Source organism: Pleurodeles waltl, chromosome 7, assembly GCF_031143425.1.
Source record: "Pleurodeles waltl isolate 20211129_DDA chromosome 7, aPleWal1.hap1.20221129, whole genome shotgun sequence".
NCBI lineage: Eukaryota > Metazoa > Chordata > Amphibia > Caudata > Salamandridae > Pleurodeles > Pleurodeles waltl.
The window spans coordinates 473,502,970-473,520,296 of NC_090446.1; the positions used below are offsets into that span (position 1 = coordinate 473,502,970).

A 17,327-nucleotide genomic window follows, 5' to 3' on the forward strand; every position below is an offset into this window, starting at 1 on the left:
GAGGGTGTATTTGTCATTCTTATAGTAGGGTGAGTAATAGAACTTGCAGAAGAAAGTGCCATGTGTTAATTTCAAAACACTAAACACGTGTGGAGGGAGCCCTTTAATAACAGAATTGTTGGATGTTAAATTGTCTCGTTTGTGGTGCTTGACTGACCTCCTTTTGCTCTCCCACCCTACAGACATGCATGGCAGCCTTCGCCACCAAGGACCGGCTACGGACGCACATGGTGCGGCATGAGGAGAAGGTGCCCTGTCACATCTGCGGCAAGCTGCTGAGTGCCGCCTACATCACAGATCATATGAAAGTGCACAGCGAGGGGCCCGCCCATGTGTGTGACCTGTGCAACAAAGGTATGGGGAACAGCACTGCGTAAGAGAGTCAGTTTGGCTAACCTTTTGTGACTCGGGCAGAATTGGCAACGGTGTTATAATCCGTTATAGTCACGGCTCATGGGCCTCAGTTTTTTTGGCCGTTTTAGATGCACTTTTTTCAATTATGCAGGTTCCATTACGGAGCTGCAACTCCATGTTTTCCCATATGTGGTATATAGTCTAGAGCTATAAATAAACTCGACATACCTGTGGGCCAAAATAGAGCATTTAAGACTAACTCAAACACTCGATCAATCTACTCCTCATTGTATCATTTACATATGGGCGGATGGTCAAGATGTCCCATTAGAAGTGACGGGGCATCCGCTGGGAGCCCAAGTCCTTTCAGTATTTGGGGGTCTGGATTTTCTATTTGGGCGGGAAATCTGGGGAGTGCTCTGAGATCCCTGCGAGGTAGTGTGATATTTTGGCGTACACTGGAAATTGCCCTTTATGACTAGAACGGAATTGACAAAAATGATTCTCCTCTCCTGAGTCCTTTACTTTTTTCGAAGTTACCTGTGCAGATTCCCTGGATTTGGTTATGATCCCTTGACACCTTAATCGGGAACTGTAATGGGACGGACGGCGTAATCCGGTCTACTTACAGGCCCTGTAGCAACCAGCGAGGTAGGGCAGCCTGGGAATCCTTAATTGTGGATTGCATTTTATGTGGCACAGCTACAATGGCTGGCTAGGTGGCTCGTGGGCGCTGGCCTGGCCGAAGTTGGGGAGTTTGGAAAGAACTCCCGGGAGGGCCTGCTATCAGCGTTGCTATTAGTAGTGTCCCTGAGACCAAAACACAAACCGAAGCTGCTAAATATGATCTTTGGATACTGTAAAGGGGTGCTGAAACCGATAGGGGACCACAAACTCTATGAATCTGCCCTGCCTCTGGTTGGATTTCTAACATTCTTGGGGTGGGGGTGGGGGGCGGGGGTGTGGTGTTGCTTTTCTTTTTCTGTCAAATGCGAGTTGATGTTGGCGGACCCCATGATACTGGGCTATTGCTAGGAGGACAGAACGTTTCGGGGCTTGGATGCCCGATTTGTCGACTGTGGCCTTTTGTCAGAGATCCAGTTCTTAGTATACGGGATGCTGACGCGGTCAGTGCTCCACCTTCAGGGAGACCTTCATGTGGACCTCCGCCCATGACCTGTTGCCAGGCCTCCAGACCTTTGGAGGAGGCTGCCACCTAACTTCCTGGATACATAAAACCACGGTGTCTGTGTCCTTCGACGATATGCAGAGACAACAAACTAGTTTGGAAGTCATTATAGATCAACAGTTTCAGGGTAATAAGTAGGCACAGACACTAACACACAAGTACACAGTGGAGGAAAGTAGGATCTTTCTGACCTGGTTGCCCCCACTTTTTGCCTGGTGTCATTATTTTTTTGATTGTAGTACACTGGGATCCTGCTATCCAGGACCCCAGTGTTGGTGTTCTCTCCCCTAAATTTGGTTGGTAAGCAATTCTTACACCCCACAGTTGGCATACTGATGTTACCCTGTAAGTCCCTGGTATAGGGTACTTCGGTACCCAGAGCATTGATGCAGCAGGAGTCCCCCATGGGCTGCAACATGTATTATGCCACCCATGGGAGCCCATGCGAAATGTGTCTACAGGTGTGCCATTGCAACCTGTGTGAAATGATGCATGCACTTTTCACCCTAGATATAAGGTTTACTTTATATTGCGACTACTGCACTTTGACCCTATACGTCACCCCTAAGGTAGGCCCTTCAGCCCAAGGGCAGGGTCCACAGTTCTAAGTGTGTTAGTACCCCTGCGTGAGCAAAGGTACCCGTACAAACCCTAGAGTCCACTTTCTGGGCTTTGTAAGTGCAGGGAAAACATTCTAAGGTATAGTGGACACTGGCTATTATGAGATGTCCGACTACATAATAGTTTCTCTCCGAACCTAGTCATGTTTGATATCAAACATGTTGGAATCATGCAACTACACCGGTCCCAGTGTTGGTTGCATGATACCATGTACTTTGGGGGTTCATTAGAGGATCCCCCATATCTGCCAGTTCAGCCTTGAGGGGCCTGCGTGCAAGCCAGTGCTGCAGCTAATCTGCCCTTCGCTGCTGAGCTTAACTCGGGAAGGCAGAACAAAGAGTTTCTTTTAGAGGAGAGGTACCACCCCGTATCCTTTAGAAATAGGTGTCTCTGGGCTAGGGTGGGAGTGCTCCTGAACACCATCAGATTTCTTTGAATGGCACATTTGGTATCCTTCTGCCAAAGCCGTTTTCTACCAGTGCAGGAGCCCCCAGGCTCCTGTCCTGGTGCGAAACACACAAAAGACAGTGGGAGTGACCACCCCCACCCCTGTCCAGCTCCTTCACTAGGGGGGTGGCGGCATTAGGTCTGCCAGGTGGCCACTTGATTCTGCCATCTTGGAAACAAGATGAGCAGAGGCCCTAGGGAGCAGCTGACTGGTCAGTCTAGTTGAGTAGCGCCCCTGACTCCCACGATTGGTGGGTCACTGCAGCAGTTGTCCAACCCCCTTTCTGGGTTATTTAAGAGCTCCCCTAATGGTGGGACCTCATATTCGCCTTCACAACTTCTTCTGTGACCTGGACACCAGATTCTGCCTCTGGACTTCACTGGGAACCAAGACAAGACTGCAACTGTTAGGAGACTCCTACTGCATCTTTGTCCCCAAGCTTTGTAAGAACTTTGTAACTTCTGTGCCTGTGTATCCTTCAGAGTTACAAGGACCCTGCCTGCACTAAGAACATCCAGAAGGAATCTCCCTTGGAGTGGAGGAGTCACTACCCTGCAACCACAGGCACCTTGATGTCTACAACTGGTTTGTGGACCCTGCTGTCTCACGGACTCCTCAAGGCTCTGCAACACAGGTGGTAGCTCTGTTGCCCTCTAGAGGGCTGGCCTGTCTTCTTTGCAACTGGGAAGACAATGATACCTCGTTGAAGCTGCTGGGATGGAACCCCTGAGCAACATGTCTGTTGCCATCCCCAGGTCTTGTTGGCTCTTCAGCTCGAAGACCTCCTTGCTCCAAGAAGCCTCAAGCATCACAAAGCTTCAAGACCGATGTCCTCCCTGCAGCCTCTGCAGTGTGGGCATCCATCGTATTTGTGCAGCTGAGGCCTCCTCGCGACTCTGTGCTTGCTGCCAGAGGGTCCAGCCAGGGTCTCCATCAGTTCCTCCTGGCTGTCCTCAATGCTGAGGGCCGGTTCTGACTTACCTGTAAAGGTTGAGTCCCTCGGTCCGTGCTGGTTCCAATTACTGCAACTCTTTGTGCAACCCTCCTTTTGCATTTGTCAGGGCTTGTTGCTGGTCCTGCTGACCACTGACCCCTCTCTAGTTGACAGCTGGCGTGGGACAGCTCGTGGACGACTTCTGGGATCCTTCTGCATCTCCTGGATGCCTCCGCTGCATCTTCACGACAACTGTCCCAATAGAAAAGCATCCACTAGAAGGGTGGGCTTTGCATCCCATGGACGTTTTTGAGTGGTTTGTACTCTGCCCCCTCTCTTCATAGGTGCTCCTTGCCCGGAATCCATGCTTGGGTTCCACTGACCTGGTCCACGGGTCACCGTAGCAGCTGGACAGCCAAGGTCCCCATTGACTTCAACTGGAGGTTCTGACACAACTTCACCTCTATGCACCTGTGCTCTCTTGTGTAGGTACTCCACTTCTGTGGGTATCCACGGATGGGGACACTCTTAAACCTTCCTTGTTCCCACTGGTTTCCTCAGGGTCCGTTTCAAACCTTTTCCTAATTGTGACTTACCCAGTATTATCCTATGGGGCACCCAACACTAAGTAACACCTCTGCACACGGGCTCCTGGGGAATATCTGCCACGTACTTTTGGTGTTGTATTATTTCCATAGTACTTAGGATTCTTGAGTGTCAGTCTTGGTCGGCTCTGTCTTTATTTAGTCATTTTTTCAAAATATATGGTGCCTTCCTCGCACACACTTCAGGGGCCCATGTTATTATATGCTTCTACCTACCTGTTTTGAAGTATATTTGTATGTTTTCATTTCTCAATTTAGGAGATATACTAAAGTTAGTTTAGTGCCCATGTGTCAACAAATAATACCTTACTTTTCTAACACTTGGTGTGGTTCTTTCTTGTGTGTAAATCATTGACTCATTCTGCGGTTATTACAATTGCTTTACACCCTCTTTGATGAGCCTTAGTTGCTCTCCACAGCTACCCTTTGAGCGATTTGGTTATTAGAAACCTCTAATGGTATCATTAAGGGTTGCCTGGACTTAGTGAAGGGTGCATCACCTATAGGTGAAGACCATGTACTGAGCCAGCCTCCTACACACAGTATCTCGCAGCATACAGCTCAGGTTTACACAATTAAATTACTTGCACACCACATACCTAACTCCACATAAACTGATCATCATGATGGGTGTCACTGACTTTAAGTGTCCTTGCCGTGGATACGTTGATAGTAATTTTGCACATATGTCTGGTGATCACCAGGTTCTGGGTGCGGGTGGCAAACCAGCGGAGGAGAGCTCTTGACAGATAAGCACTTCACAGCCTTGACATTTGTCTGATGGGCCTATACAAACGGCGGCCCGGCCTGAAAGGTGGGCAACAGTTTTCTTGATTCAGCCCTGGGGTATAACCTGTAGGGATACCGCACGCCATTCGAAATCCCCGGATGGTCTCACACAAAACCATTAGAAGAGAGAAGTAAATGACTGGACTGCTGGTGAGGGGATGGCCGTGAGAATGGAAGAGTACAAGGATATTAGGAGGAGGCCGCTGACAGAGCAATGGGTGGAGCTCTGCACCAGCTTTATTGAGGGAGACCCATAGGCCCACTGACACACATGGTAAGGGTCATGGAAGGGGGGGGACCTGGTGCCTCGCCTGTGGGACCCTTTGCTTACACTGATCAGCAAGCTTCCAGCTCCCAACAAGACACATCTCCCCCTATCTCGAATGTCCAAGATATGGCGATAGAGGTGAAACCCCTTGGACTACCCAGATGTATCCTTACTCCTCGTCCTCACGGTGTTGGGTGGGAAGGGTTGGTTGGTTAGAAAGGTTTCTGGTTATGTGGAGGCACGTACAGGAATGCATGCGGGTGTCCTCTGTGTTTTTGTACTTTTGGTTGTTGCCCGGATGGACATTCCATGTACTGATGCACGTATGTGCACACATACGCTAAACATATGTCCCTGTGCTGTCTTTTTTGTTTGAAAACGTAATAAAAATATATTTTAAAAAATAGCCCAGTAGAATAAAATCCAGTTTGAAACGTCACACTCTCATTCTCAACAAAATGTATGCATCCTGTGCATTAAAAGGATATACAAGGGGCTTAATGGCTATAGGAAAATTCTCAGGTACAATGATCTTCCTAAAGCTCAGCTCTTAAATAAGACAGAGCTCCCTTCCCTTCCTTGGGCAAAATTGCCATCTGACCAAACTTTGGTGTGTTTGCTATTCGAAGAGGTTTGGATGTCTCACACCTTCCAAAACATGAAAATGTTGCACTTTTACATCTCAAACTCCACCTGTATTCAGTTGTACGAATAAAAGTACAACAGCTAAAGGCGTTTGCAGGATCATTGAAGATTGCCAAGGTAAACGAGGGCAGGGGAGGGATGACTCTCGAATTGTTGTAACTTTTTAGAGCTGCTGGCTCTGTCAATAAAGAGAGGACTTGATGAAGCATCATCTCGTAAATTGCCACAGGCAGAGACTGTGCCTCAAAATAGAATGACGCAAAAACAAGCTGTAAGACGAAATAAGGTCCGGGATTTGTTTACTAATCGGAATTCTAGCCAACGTTTTGGTGTCTTCCGGATGTATTAATTTCTTGAACAGATTCCTTCCTATTTTGCCCTGTTTCTAGCCTAACAGTTTTTTATCTATGACTTTTAAACGCACTAGTGCCAAAATAGCCCATTGCATCCTGATGACTTGGGTAACCCCTTGTATTTTTTGCTTCATACATAAGTCTCATAGGTCGTCATTCATAAAGGTGTGGGGAAACTACATCAGTAATGCTGCATCTATAATTATCGATTTGATGGGGATTGATTCCAGGATTCAGATTTACAAGGCCATTATAGGTTGTTGCTGAAAAATTGTGAGTCTGTTTCTGTATCCATTCCCATAAGTTATCCCCACGTTCTATCCCATTTTGTTGTCCATTTCACTGCAAAGTTTCCACACATTGTCGAATCCTGATTTACTGCAAAAATGTGTACTGCAGAATAAAAATTTCGATAAAACCTGCAATGGAGGTCATCATGAGCTGCTCCAAGGAGAAACCTTTAGCACGCCCAACAAAAAAGTAGGGTGACCACCCCTGAAAACAAGCATTAGCAAAGCCAATATGTCTCGCCTATGTCGGGGCTATTGGCTTTGCCAATCTGTTTTTATCAATGTTGTACACCAGCATGACTGCTGTTCACCATGGCTAAAAGTTAGTGGTGTAGAGGAAAATGACATTGAGTGTCATAGTTGAGTGGTGTAGAGTGGAGTATAGATTGTCATCAAAAAGAGTTTAGTGGCATAGAATGGCGTAGAGTGGATTATAAATGGCGTGGTAGCGCAATGCCATTACACACAACACATCAATTGAAATTACAGTTACCTTTGTACTGACATAAAACTATACAGCGCACAAACGATAATGTGTGGATCAGCATCGCCTAGTGTATTGATTTGTTTGAATTGTTCTAAAACATTTTTCCACCACACATCAGAATTATAAAATATGTGCTTCCTTTGTGCTTTTCTAACTGATATATTCTGGAATGTTTGTACAGTTCATTTACTGACATTTAAATGTTGCTGCATGCTTGAAAAAACTAACATCCCACAGCCTTTCCTTTCATTCCCCAGTACTCTCAAGATTGTCACATAAACCGTTCTCACTTTGCATTCAGAGAAAGTAAACACCAGCCTCCTTCGGAAGACAGAACGATAGGAGGCAGGGAACCTTTTCAATAGATACATCATGTTTACTGCTTCCCGAACTACCATAAAAGGAAGCAAACTGAAAACACATGCACTCTCCTGGAGTGTCTAAAAAAGAAAAATAATTCCCAGCCGTCTGGAACCTAGGCCTACCTCAACCGAGCAGAAAAGGAGCACTAAGCTGAGACGAAGTGACTGCTAGGACAAATCGGGCGCCCACTGGAGGGAGTGAAGAGACATAACCTCCAGAAGAGCAGAGGTGGGAACTTTTGAAGATTAGGATGATCCATTCAAGGACTTGATGCTTGGATGAAGGGGAGCAGTGCGAAAAGTCCTGGAATGCCATGAAAGACAGCAGAAGCTGACAGGCACAGCTTCAGTGAAGTGGTCAACACCGCTTCTGAAGTCAATTGCGGGGGGACTGTAATGGGCCACCTTAGAGGAGCTGACATGAAAAGATATTGTGCCATAGAAAGGCGTCTGTGAGAATGGGACCTAGGGGCCTGGGAAGTTGCTGGTGTCTGGTCTGTAGTCCTGGCGTGTGACAAATAGTGCTTCAAAAGGCCCACTGCACCAACTAATGAGAAACGTGCAGGAGGCCTTCCAAAGAAGTAAGTACCATGAGAAGGTGACTCGGTGGTGCGGCCAAAGTGAGGATTAGGTCTAAGGGAAGCTGCAGACATACTGTGCGCGATTGACCTGTACATGGGGAAATGGCTTGATACCCAGAACAAATGAGCTAGGCGAAGGGGTGGGCCATGGTTGGAGCTGAGAGAGGCGGGAGAACATCCTGCACTATAAGGGAACTAATCTTGTTTAAAGGCCTGGCAGGTAGCCTGTACCAATGGGGCAGTACTGTCTTTTTGCACAGAAGAACCAAGAAGCAGGGGAACCCAGTTGCACTTGCTAGATAAGCTGAAAAGTGCAAGATAAGAATGGCAACACCAAAGACCCAAACATCAATTTGACATTTTGAATTGCTTGCTTGCACAATCCTGATATGCACTGTGAGGGGGGAGGCTTGATCAATTTGAGTGAAATGCTCTATACAGAAGTTAACCCCTTCTGTGCCTTGGACGAGGTGATCTCGTCAAAGGCACCTCGTCCTGCACCCGGGAACCGGGGGGAGCGCTAGCGCTCTCCCCATGGGGCCCCCACCCACACCCCCCGGTCGTGGAGGGAAGGGCGCGCTGATTGTCACAGAGGCCTCCTCCTTCGCGCTGGAAGCTCAGCTTCCAGTGCGCTCAGAAGAGAAATGCAAAGCATTTGTCTTCCGATCACGTGGAGGAGGCCGGAGAGGCTTCAAAGGGAAGGAAATGAATTTCCTTCCCTTTGAAGTCTTCCTGAGCATTTCAAAAGCCGGATTGTAAAGCAATCTGGCTTTTGAAACGCCCACTAGACACCAGGGATTTATTTTGAAAGTGGAAATTGGCATAAGGGAACGACCCCTTGGGCAAGGGTCGCTCCCAGGGGGGGGGCATTTATTTTTTAAAGGCCTTTTCTGCCCCCCCCTGGGGGCAGGTCGGGATTATTAGGCCGATCTGCCCGGGGTGGGGGGCAGAAACCTCTAGGCACCAGGGATCATTTTTCTTTGCGCCAACGTCATGCAAGGGGAGCGACCCCGGGCAAATTTATTTTAGGCCATTTCTGGACCCCCCCCCAGGGGGCAGATCGGCCTATTGTTATTAGGCCGTATTGACCCGGGGGGGGGGGGTGGCCAGAAACCTCTAGGCGCCAGGGCAATATATATATATATTTCTTTTTTTTTTTTTTTTTTTTTTTTTTTTTTTTTTTTTTTTTTTTTTTTTTTTAGAGATGGGGCGCGACCCATTAGGCAAGGGTCACTCCCCTGGGGGGCAAATTGTATTTAGACCATTTCTGGCCCCCCTTGGTGGCAGATCGGCGGATTTTAGGTCAATCTGCCCCCGTGGGGGGCAGAAACGACTAGGCACTGGGGATTTTTTTTTTGCGCCAACGTCACGCAAGGGGAGCGAGCAAGGGTCGCTCCCCGGGGGGGGAATTGGGGGTGCAAATTTATTTTAGGCCATTTCTGCCCCTCCTGGGGGCAGATTGGCCTAATGTTATTAGGCCCATCTGCCCCCAGGGGGGGCAGAAACCTCTAGGCGCCAGGGCAAGAAAAAATGTGTGTTTTTTTTGTTTTTTTTAGAGATGGGGAGCGACCCATTAGGCAAGGGTCGCTCCCCTGGGGAGCAAATTGTACTTAGACCATTTCTGCCCCCCTCGGGGCAGATCGGCCAATTTTTGTTAGGCCAATATGCCCCCATGGGGGCAGAAACCACTTAGGCACCAGGGATTGGTGTGTGTGTATGCGTGTGTTTTCTTTAGGGAGGCAGCCCCTTGGGTAAGGGTCGCTCCCCATGGGAGCACATTACTGTTGGCCATATCTGCCCCCCATTGGGGGCAGATGGGCCTATTTTTGGAAGGCCCATCTGCCCCAAGGGGGGGGGGCAGAAAGCCCACCAGTGGCCAGGGAAGTTTTTCCCCCAAAAATAAGAGGGTGGGGGTATGGCCATACCCCCACCCTAAATAAATGGGGCCAAAGTTGTTCTGCCCACTAGTGGGCAGATGGGGCAATTACCCCTGATCCACACCCCAGGGGGCAGAAAGTCTATTAGATGCCAGTTTGGGCCTGGTTACGCCCCCCACCTCAACTGAAGGGGGTAACAGTTTTTCAGCTCTCCCTCGCACTCTAAAACATCTTATCCCACAGCAAGCAAGAAGGCATTTAATTATTTTGGGTTTTAGTTTTACATTTGGGCCATGAGAACTTGGCTTACTCTCAAAATCGTCCCACTTGGAATGGTGAGGGCTGCACTTTATGGACTTTGGGACGCTGCCATGTAGAAAAATCCACAAGACCTTGACACATCTGAAAAGTAAACATCTGGGTGATTCCAGACTGGTGTGTTTCACAGGCACCCGCACCATTTTTGTACCCACAATCCCCTGCAAACTTCCAACTTTGCTGGAAATCACACATTTTTCCCATGTTTTTGTGATGGAACCTTCCGGAATCTGCAGAAATCCACAAAATTCCTACCACCCAGCATTGTCTCATCTATACCAATAAAAATTCTGCTGCACTTGTCAGCCTAAAAATGTTTTTTTGCAAACTGCTGTTTTGGACCCCCTTTGTTCCCCCTCAATATCGACATGTTTTTGGTTCTTCCCTTTCACAAGCACTTGGCCCACCTACACAAGTGAGGTATAATTTTTAAAGGGAGACTGAGGAAAACATTGGGTGGTATGAAATGTGTCCCAGTGCGGTGATCCCACACAGAAATGTGGATAAAATGTGATTTATTTATTTTTTAAGCCAAATTTGAGGTTTGCTGAGGATTCTGGGTAAGAAAACATTGGGGGATCCACGCAAGTCACACCTCACTGGACTCCCTCGGGTGTCTAGTTTTCCGAAATGTCTGGGTTTGGTAGGTTTCCCTAGAAGGCTGCTGAGCCCAGGACCAAAAACGTAGGTGCCCCCCTGCAAAAACAGGTAGTGTTGTATTTGATAATTTTGATGTGTCCAGATAGTGTTTTGAGCCATTTCCTTTCATGGGCGCTAGCCCTACCCACACAAGTGAGGTACCATTTTTATCGGGAGACTTGGGGGAACATGGAATAGCAAAACAAGTGTTATTGCCCCTTGTCTTTCTCTACATTTTTTCCTTCCAAATATAAGAGAGTGTGTAAAAAAGACATCTATTTGAGAAATGCCCTGTAATTCACATGCTAGTATGGGCACCCCGGAACTCAGAGATGTGCAAATAACCACTGCTCCTCAACACCTTATTTTGTGCCCATTTTGGAAATACAAAGGTTTTCTTGATAGCTATTTTTCACTCTTTATATTTCAGCAAATGAATTGCTGTATACCAGGTATAGAATGAAAACCCACTGCAAGGTGCAGCTCATTTATTGGCTCTGGGTACCTAGGGTTCTTGATGAACCTACAAGCCCTATATATCGCTGCAACCAGACGTAACGGTATATTGCTTTAAAAAATCTGACATTGCAGGAAAAAGTTACAGAGTAAAACGTAGAGAAAAATTGCTGTTTTTTTTTTTCACCTCAATTTCAATATTTTTTTCTTTTTTCAGTTGTTATTTTCTGTAGGAAACCCTTGTAGGATCTACACAAATTACCCCTTTCTGAATTCAGAATTTTTTCTACGTTTCAGAAATGTTTAGGGTTGTGGGATCCAGCATTGGTTTCGCACCCATTTCTGTCACTGACTGGAAGGAGGCTGAAAGCACAGAAAATCTTTAAAATGGGGTATGTCCCAGTAAAATGCCAAAATTGTGTTGAAAAATTGGGTTTTCTGATTCAAGTCTGCCTGTTCCTGAAAGCTGGGAAGCTGGTGATTTTAGCACCGCAAACCCTTTGTTGATGCCATTTTCAGGCAAAAAAACACAAGCTTTCTTCTGCAGCCCCCTTTTCCAATTTTTTTTAAAAAAAAAACAAGATTTTCACTGTATTTTAACTAATTTCTTGGCCTAATTCAGGGGAACCCATAAAGTCTGGGTACCTCTAGAATCCCTAGGATGTTGGAAAAAAAGGACGCAAATTTGGCGTGGGTAGCTTATGTGGACAAAAAGTTATGAGGGCCTAAGCGAGAACTGTTCCAAATGGGCAAAAAAAGGCCTGGCAGCGAAGGGGTTAAAGGAATCTCTCCATTGTTCTGGTTAAGAGCTCTTAAAACACTGACAGTAGCAAGCTCCGTGCGTAACAGTCATCATAATGGTACACAAACTGCAGAACTATTTGAGGGACCACCTCTGAAAATCCAATTTCTTGTGGGCCAATAGTGGGAGCAGGTTATCCTCCACCATACGAGCAAGGCCTCAGTTGATCTTAACTACAAGGTAGGTAAGTCCTTTTGGGACCCGTTGTATGTGATAGTCGTGAATACAACCTTCGCTGGTCAAGTGGGACATAGAGGAAGGGTCTTGCTCGACCTCACATGTTGGATCGCTGCTGCGAGTGGCTCTAGGGCAACGAGGGACAAGAAGGAGGCATCCCTTAAGGGTGCCCTGTTTGACTGGTAATGGGCCTGATGCGGGTCCCCTGCAAAAGACCTCTGCCTCAGGGGGTGTTATACAGAAGATGTACCTTGTGAATGAAATCCGCTTCCTGACCAATTTGAGACAGTACATGGAAAAGATAAAGCCAGTCGACATAACCAAATGCATTCCGGTGTCCAGTGAAAGTGCTTTGTATTCAGGCGGGCTGTCCTTTTTTCGTAAAAGCAGGTGGGACAGCAACTGGAGGTGGTCTGGGGAGCTGCGGCCCGGGACAAAGCCCACTTGGGATTTGTGGATCAGCATCGTGGATCAGCAGGGGAATTATCTTATTCAGCTGAGTGGCCAGCACCTTTGCCATAATCATTGTGTCTACATTACATTCAGCAGTCATATTGGGTGGTAACTGGGGCAGTCTAGGGCATATTTACCCACCTTGGGAAGAAAGGTGATAGTAGCTTCATTAGAAATAGCCCCCAGTGTGCCTGCCTCCTTAGCCCCCCAAAACACCCTGATCAGGTGGGGGACCATTAGATCTTTCCCTGAAGGTAATATTCACACAGGAACTGCTTCCCCTGGGGATCCTCACATTGGAAGGGCCGCTTTAGCGCTGGCTACTTCTTCTACAGTGAAGGCTTCTGATAATAATTCTCTGCCTTCATCATAGAGTACTGGCAGGTGTACGGGGGCAGGAAGGCATTCGTTTGTTCTAACATGGTCCCTTGTTTAACGGTATAGAGGTAGGCATAGAAGGTTCAAGAACAGAAAGCAATGTCACATGAGTGTATAAGCAGTGATCATGATGATCCTGTATCACCGGTATGGCTAGTTGTGATTCCTTTTGGTTCAGTTGGACGGCCAGAAGCCTATCTGCCTTTTCTCTGTGGTCCTATCTCTGCCACTTTAGTTTGACCAACGCCTTCTCAGCGGCCTTCGTGAAGTGGGAGTTCAGTCAGATCTTGGCAAGTTCTAGTCGTTTAAGGAGAGTGGGTGGAGAGGTCATGTAGTGCGCCATTAGGTCATGTACCTCTCTTTCTAGGACGGCTCTGTCAGCCCGATCTTTACGGTTTACAGTCAGTGTCCACCATCATGGAGACCCGGAGTAACACAATGCCGACCTCCCATAGCATTCTAGGGGGTGCCACAGAGCCCTCGTCAGAAAAATAGGACTGTGTGTGGTTGCGTATTTGGGTTTTTCGCTCAGGTTGCAGATAGGCGAAAGCTTTCATGCGTAATCGACAGGGGGTGTTGCATCATGTCCTATGTCGAGACTGAGCAATACTGGGCTGTGGATAGCAAGGCCCATCTCCAGGATGTTGGAAGTGGTGGTGATGTGTGGTAGGAGCTGGCCATGAATCATGAAGTAATTGATCCTGGTCTGGGTCCTGTGTGGGTAGTAGAAGAATGTATGTTCTTGGTCTGTTGGGTAGTAGCCGCCACACGTCTGCCCGTGCATGATGTGTCACCAGGTCTCCAAATAGTTTCCTGTCCCATCTGCTGCATATGTCGTCCCTTCCTGTCCAGTCCAAGGTGGTGTCTTGCGCCAGGTTCCAATCGCTTCCTACCAGCACCAGTGTTCTGCCAAGGTAAGACAGGAGCCTGGAAAGTTGTGCTAGGAAGTGGGATTTATTGTCAGTGTGAGTATATCGAGCCAACTACTATAATTCTGTCTGGGATCCTTAGCTTTGCCAGCACCCAGCAGGTTCTTTCAAATGTCCATGTCTTACGTGCTGTAGAGGGTAAGGATTTCTTTGAGGATGACTACCCCACATTTTCTTTGGAGCAGTTATGCGCTGGAGGGGGCAGCACGTGATCTGAAACTAATCTGCTGCTGCTAATGTCAGTGCCCACCCATTCCCGTTTGAGTTTGGTTAATTCGGCCTGGGATAGTTGGGTTTCCTGCAATTATGCCATGTCCACTTGTTTGGTATGTAGTTAGATGGTGCAGGATACTTTTGCATTTGATGTAGTGGGCCAAGCTATTAACGTTCATGGACATCAGGGTAAGAGGGATGGGTGATATATCCAGATGGAATTGGGGTTGCGGTGTTCCCCAGTGCCAAGAAAGGTGTGCCGAACATGGCATTTACACCTGGGGTGGATGCTGAGGGGGTAGTCGGGATGTGTTGTGTGGGGGTGGTTGGGGTAAGAGAATAACCCTTTGGGAATCCTAGGGTGGTGTTTTTTTTTTTTTTTTAATATAAAGATTTGTCCTCATTCACCTCAGGTAACTCTAAGTTCTTAATTACAATGCCAGTTCAGACCTTGTCTTAGAGGGGTCACCATAGCCAATGCACTTATGCTGGTTTCTTCTTAATACCAAGGCGAGCAATGCCAAGTAGTGAAGTACAGTACTGCCAGAGGATGTAATCATAGGACAAATGGCCATTGGAAGCACTTTAACAACTACCCTTTTATGGCCATGTTCTTCCAGCTGTTGATTCCATCTTAAGATTGTACTCAATGGACCTCACCCAATCCACACTCATTGGGGTTGGGGGGAGGAGGGGATGGAGTTGTTTAACCATTTTTTGCATATCTGTCTTTGAGCCAAAAGGATCATATGGAAAATCAACTTCTGATGGTCCTTACTCAATGTGGAGTGCTACTCCACAGTACCAAAAATAACAAGGGAGAGGCTTACCTGGATAATAACAGCAAGAATATCTGTTAGTTACTTCCTCCCAAACGTTTTGTAGTACCGGACATTCTACAAATGTATGGATGTCATCTTGCTTGTTCTAAACCACACCATGCATCTGTGAGTTCCACCTTTCCCCACTTTCACCATCCGGCGCATCCTGAGTGAAGTCCAATAGGCTCTGTGGAGGGACAAAAGATGATTCCTCCTTAAACTGGCAGGTTCTACAGAGCTATAAAGAAGATTCAAAGAGATGTGCCATAAATGATCTAACTGGAAATCCGGAAGGTATTCTTTCCACAACTCCTCCAGTAGCGTAAACTTTCCGTCTGCTGTGTCAATCAAGATCCAGTACCATCTTCAGATTTCTTTTTTCTTGGGAACCCCCATGATTAAGACCTCCTCCAAGTCGTTAGAACCATCTATGTCCGAAGCCAAGGCGATACCAATTTGCCCGTCCCTTCACAAAACCTATCCCAGGATACAAGGCTACCCTCTTTAAACAATTGGCCACACCTTAAAACATCTGCCTCTTTCAGGGGAAGAGCCAGTCGATCCTTTAGCCAATCAGGGGCACCTGGTGAATCCCATATAGGCGCAAACGTACCATGGTAGTTAGTTTGACTGCCTTCCTGGTGTAATACCATGTTTCGGCCATACCCTGTAGAGTCTTAGCCTGCCCTTTTTAAAGTACTTGGGGTCAGGAAACTTATACATAAAGCCATAGTCACCCCCTCCAATGTCCTTAAGAATGGCTTAAAACATAACCCTATCTCAGAGCAATATGGGGTTTGTAGTAGCATTCTACCATTTTTTAACATACAAGCTCAGGCATAGAATTGTAGATACAGGAAATGCAGCCCACCCTTATCCCTCTTTCTCAGGAGTTTCTTCCTTACTATCCTCGCCCCCTTTGCAGCCCAAATAAAGGTAGAAATCGTACCATGCAGCTTCTCTAATCCTTCCTTCTTGAAAGGAAGGGGTACTGCATTGAATAAAACGGTAACCGTTGACACAATAAACATCAAACTAAGTTTGTTCTTCCATATATATAGAGTGGTAAATGCGCCCATCTTGTCATTAAGGGGCATACTCCCATCTTAACTTTTTGAAAAATGTCTTCAGGCAGTAACCTTATATTGTGCGTAATAGTGACACCTAAATATCTCAGTTCATTATTAACTCTGCTACCTGCCCCCGGCGTGTTCTAAGTCATTATTTCTGTCTTGAAATTGTTGACTGAGTAGCCCACCACCTTACCAGAATCTAAAGTCAAGCTATCAATTGCCCGGTAGTGTCCTCTGAAGATCCGAGGTATACACCATAAGGTCATCAACATAAAGAGCAACTTTTTTTGTCCAACCGTTACAAGTGAAAGGAGGTATGCTCTACATATTTCTAATTTTGTTTTGGGCTAACAGTTTAACATGGAGATTAAAAAGGACTGGGGATAAAGGGTAGCCCTGCCTAGTCCCCCTAGTTATGTTAAAGAAAGATGGTCAAACTCCCATTAACTTAGACTTTTTGGCACCGAGGGCATTGATGAATCGAAGCCAGGACCCTACAAAAATTGTCTCCTATATTGTATAACTTTGCATAGACAATTCGAGTTCTTGCCAGTTAACTCAATCTAATGCTTTTGTTGCATGTAATGTAATAGGAGCAAGGGGGACCTTGTATTATGTAGCAAGATCCACAGGTCCAATTGGGACGTAAGTTAGCTCATGGAGGTACCTACCCTTAAGGAAAACTTTCTGATCTTCATGTAAGAGTAACTCAGAAAAAATGTTATAGTCAATATTTAATGAATAGGTTGGCATATATGACACTCAGGTTCTAGGGCACTTTCCGGGCTTCAAGATCAGTGTTAATATGGCCTCATTGAATGACGGAGGAATGCAAGACCTATTCTTGAATATTTTGCTAACTTAATCTGGCATCAAAGAGTCAATCAGGACTTTGTACAACCTGTGTGGAAGGTCGTTTGGCCCAGCTGCTTTACTTGTTTTACCCATTTGCACAGCCTTCCTGATCTCCCCCAGGGTTACAGCACACTTGAGAATATTAATTTTGTTACTAAGCTTGTTCATATCTGCTAGGTCCTCTTGGCCCGACCAAGACTTCACCCTCTCCTCTGATGTCACTCACTCATCCCGATACAGGCTCACAAAGAGGTCCAAAAACGCTTTCCCAGTATCCTCATTCTCCCTCAGTATTATTCAGTTTTTTTGTCTTTTGACTTCTTTAATCAGATTTCTAGCTTGATTTGCTTTAGTTTCCCAAGCCAGCAACTTGCAGCAGTTCTCCCCGTGTTAAATGAAAGGCTAACCTG

At 46.6% G+C, this 17,327-nt stretch overlaps 1 protein-coding gene across 1 annotated transcript in view; it reads left to right on the forward strand.

Moving 5' to 3' along the window:
- Positions 1-17,327, forward strand: part of MAZ (MYC associated zinc finger protein) — a 188,500-nt gene that overhangs the window by 91,367 nt on the left and 79,806 nt on the right. The window contains exon 4 of the mRNA XM_069244089.1: positions 183-354. Within this exon, the coding sequence (XP_069100190.1) occupies positions 183-354 (172 nt within the window). The remainder of the gene's footprint in view (positions 1-182; positions 355-17,327) is intronic.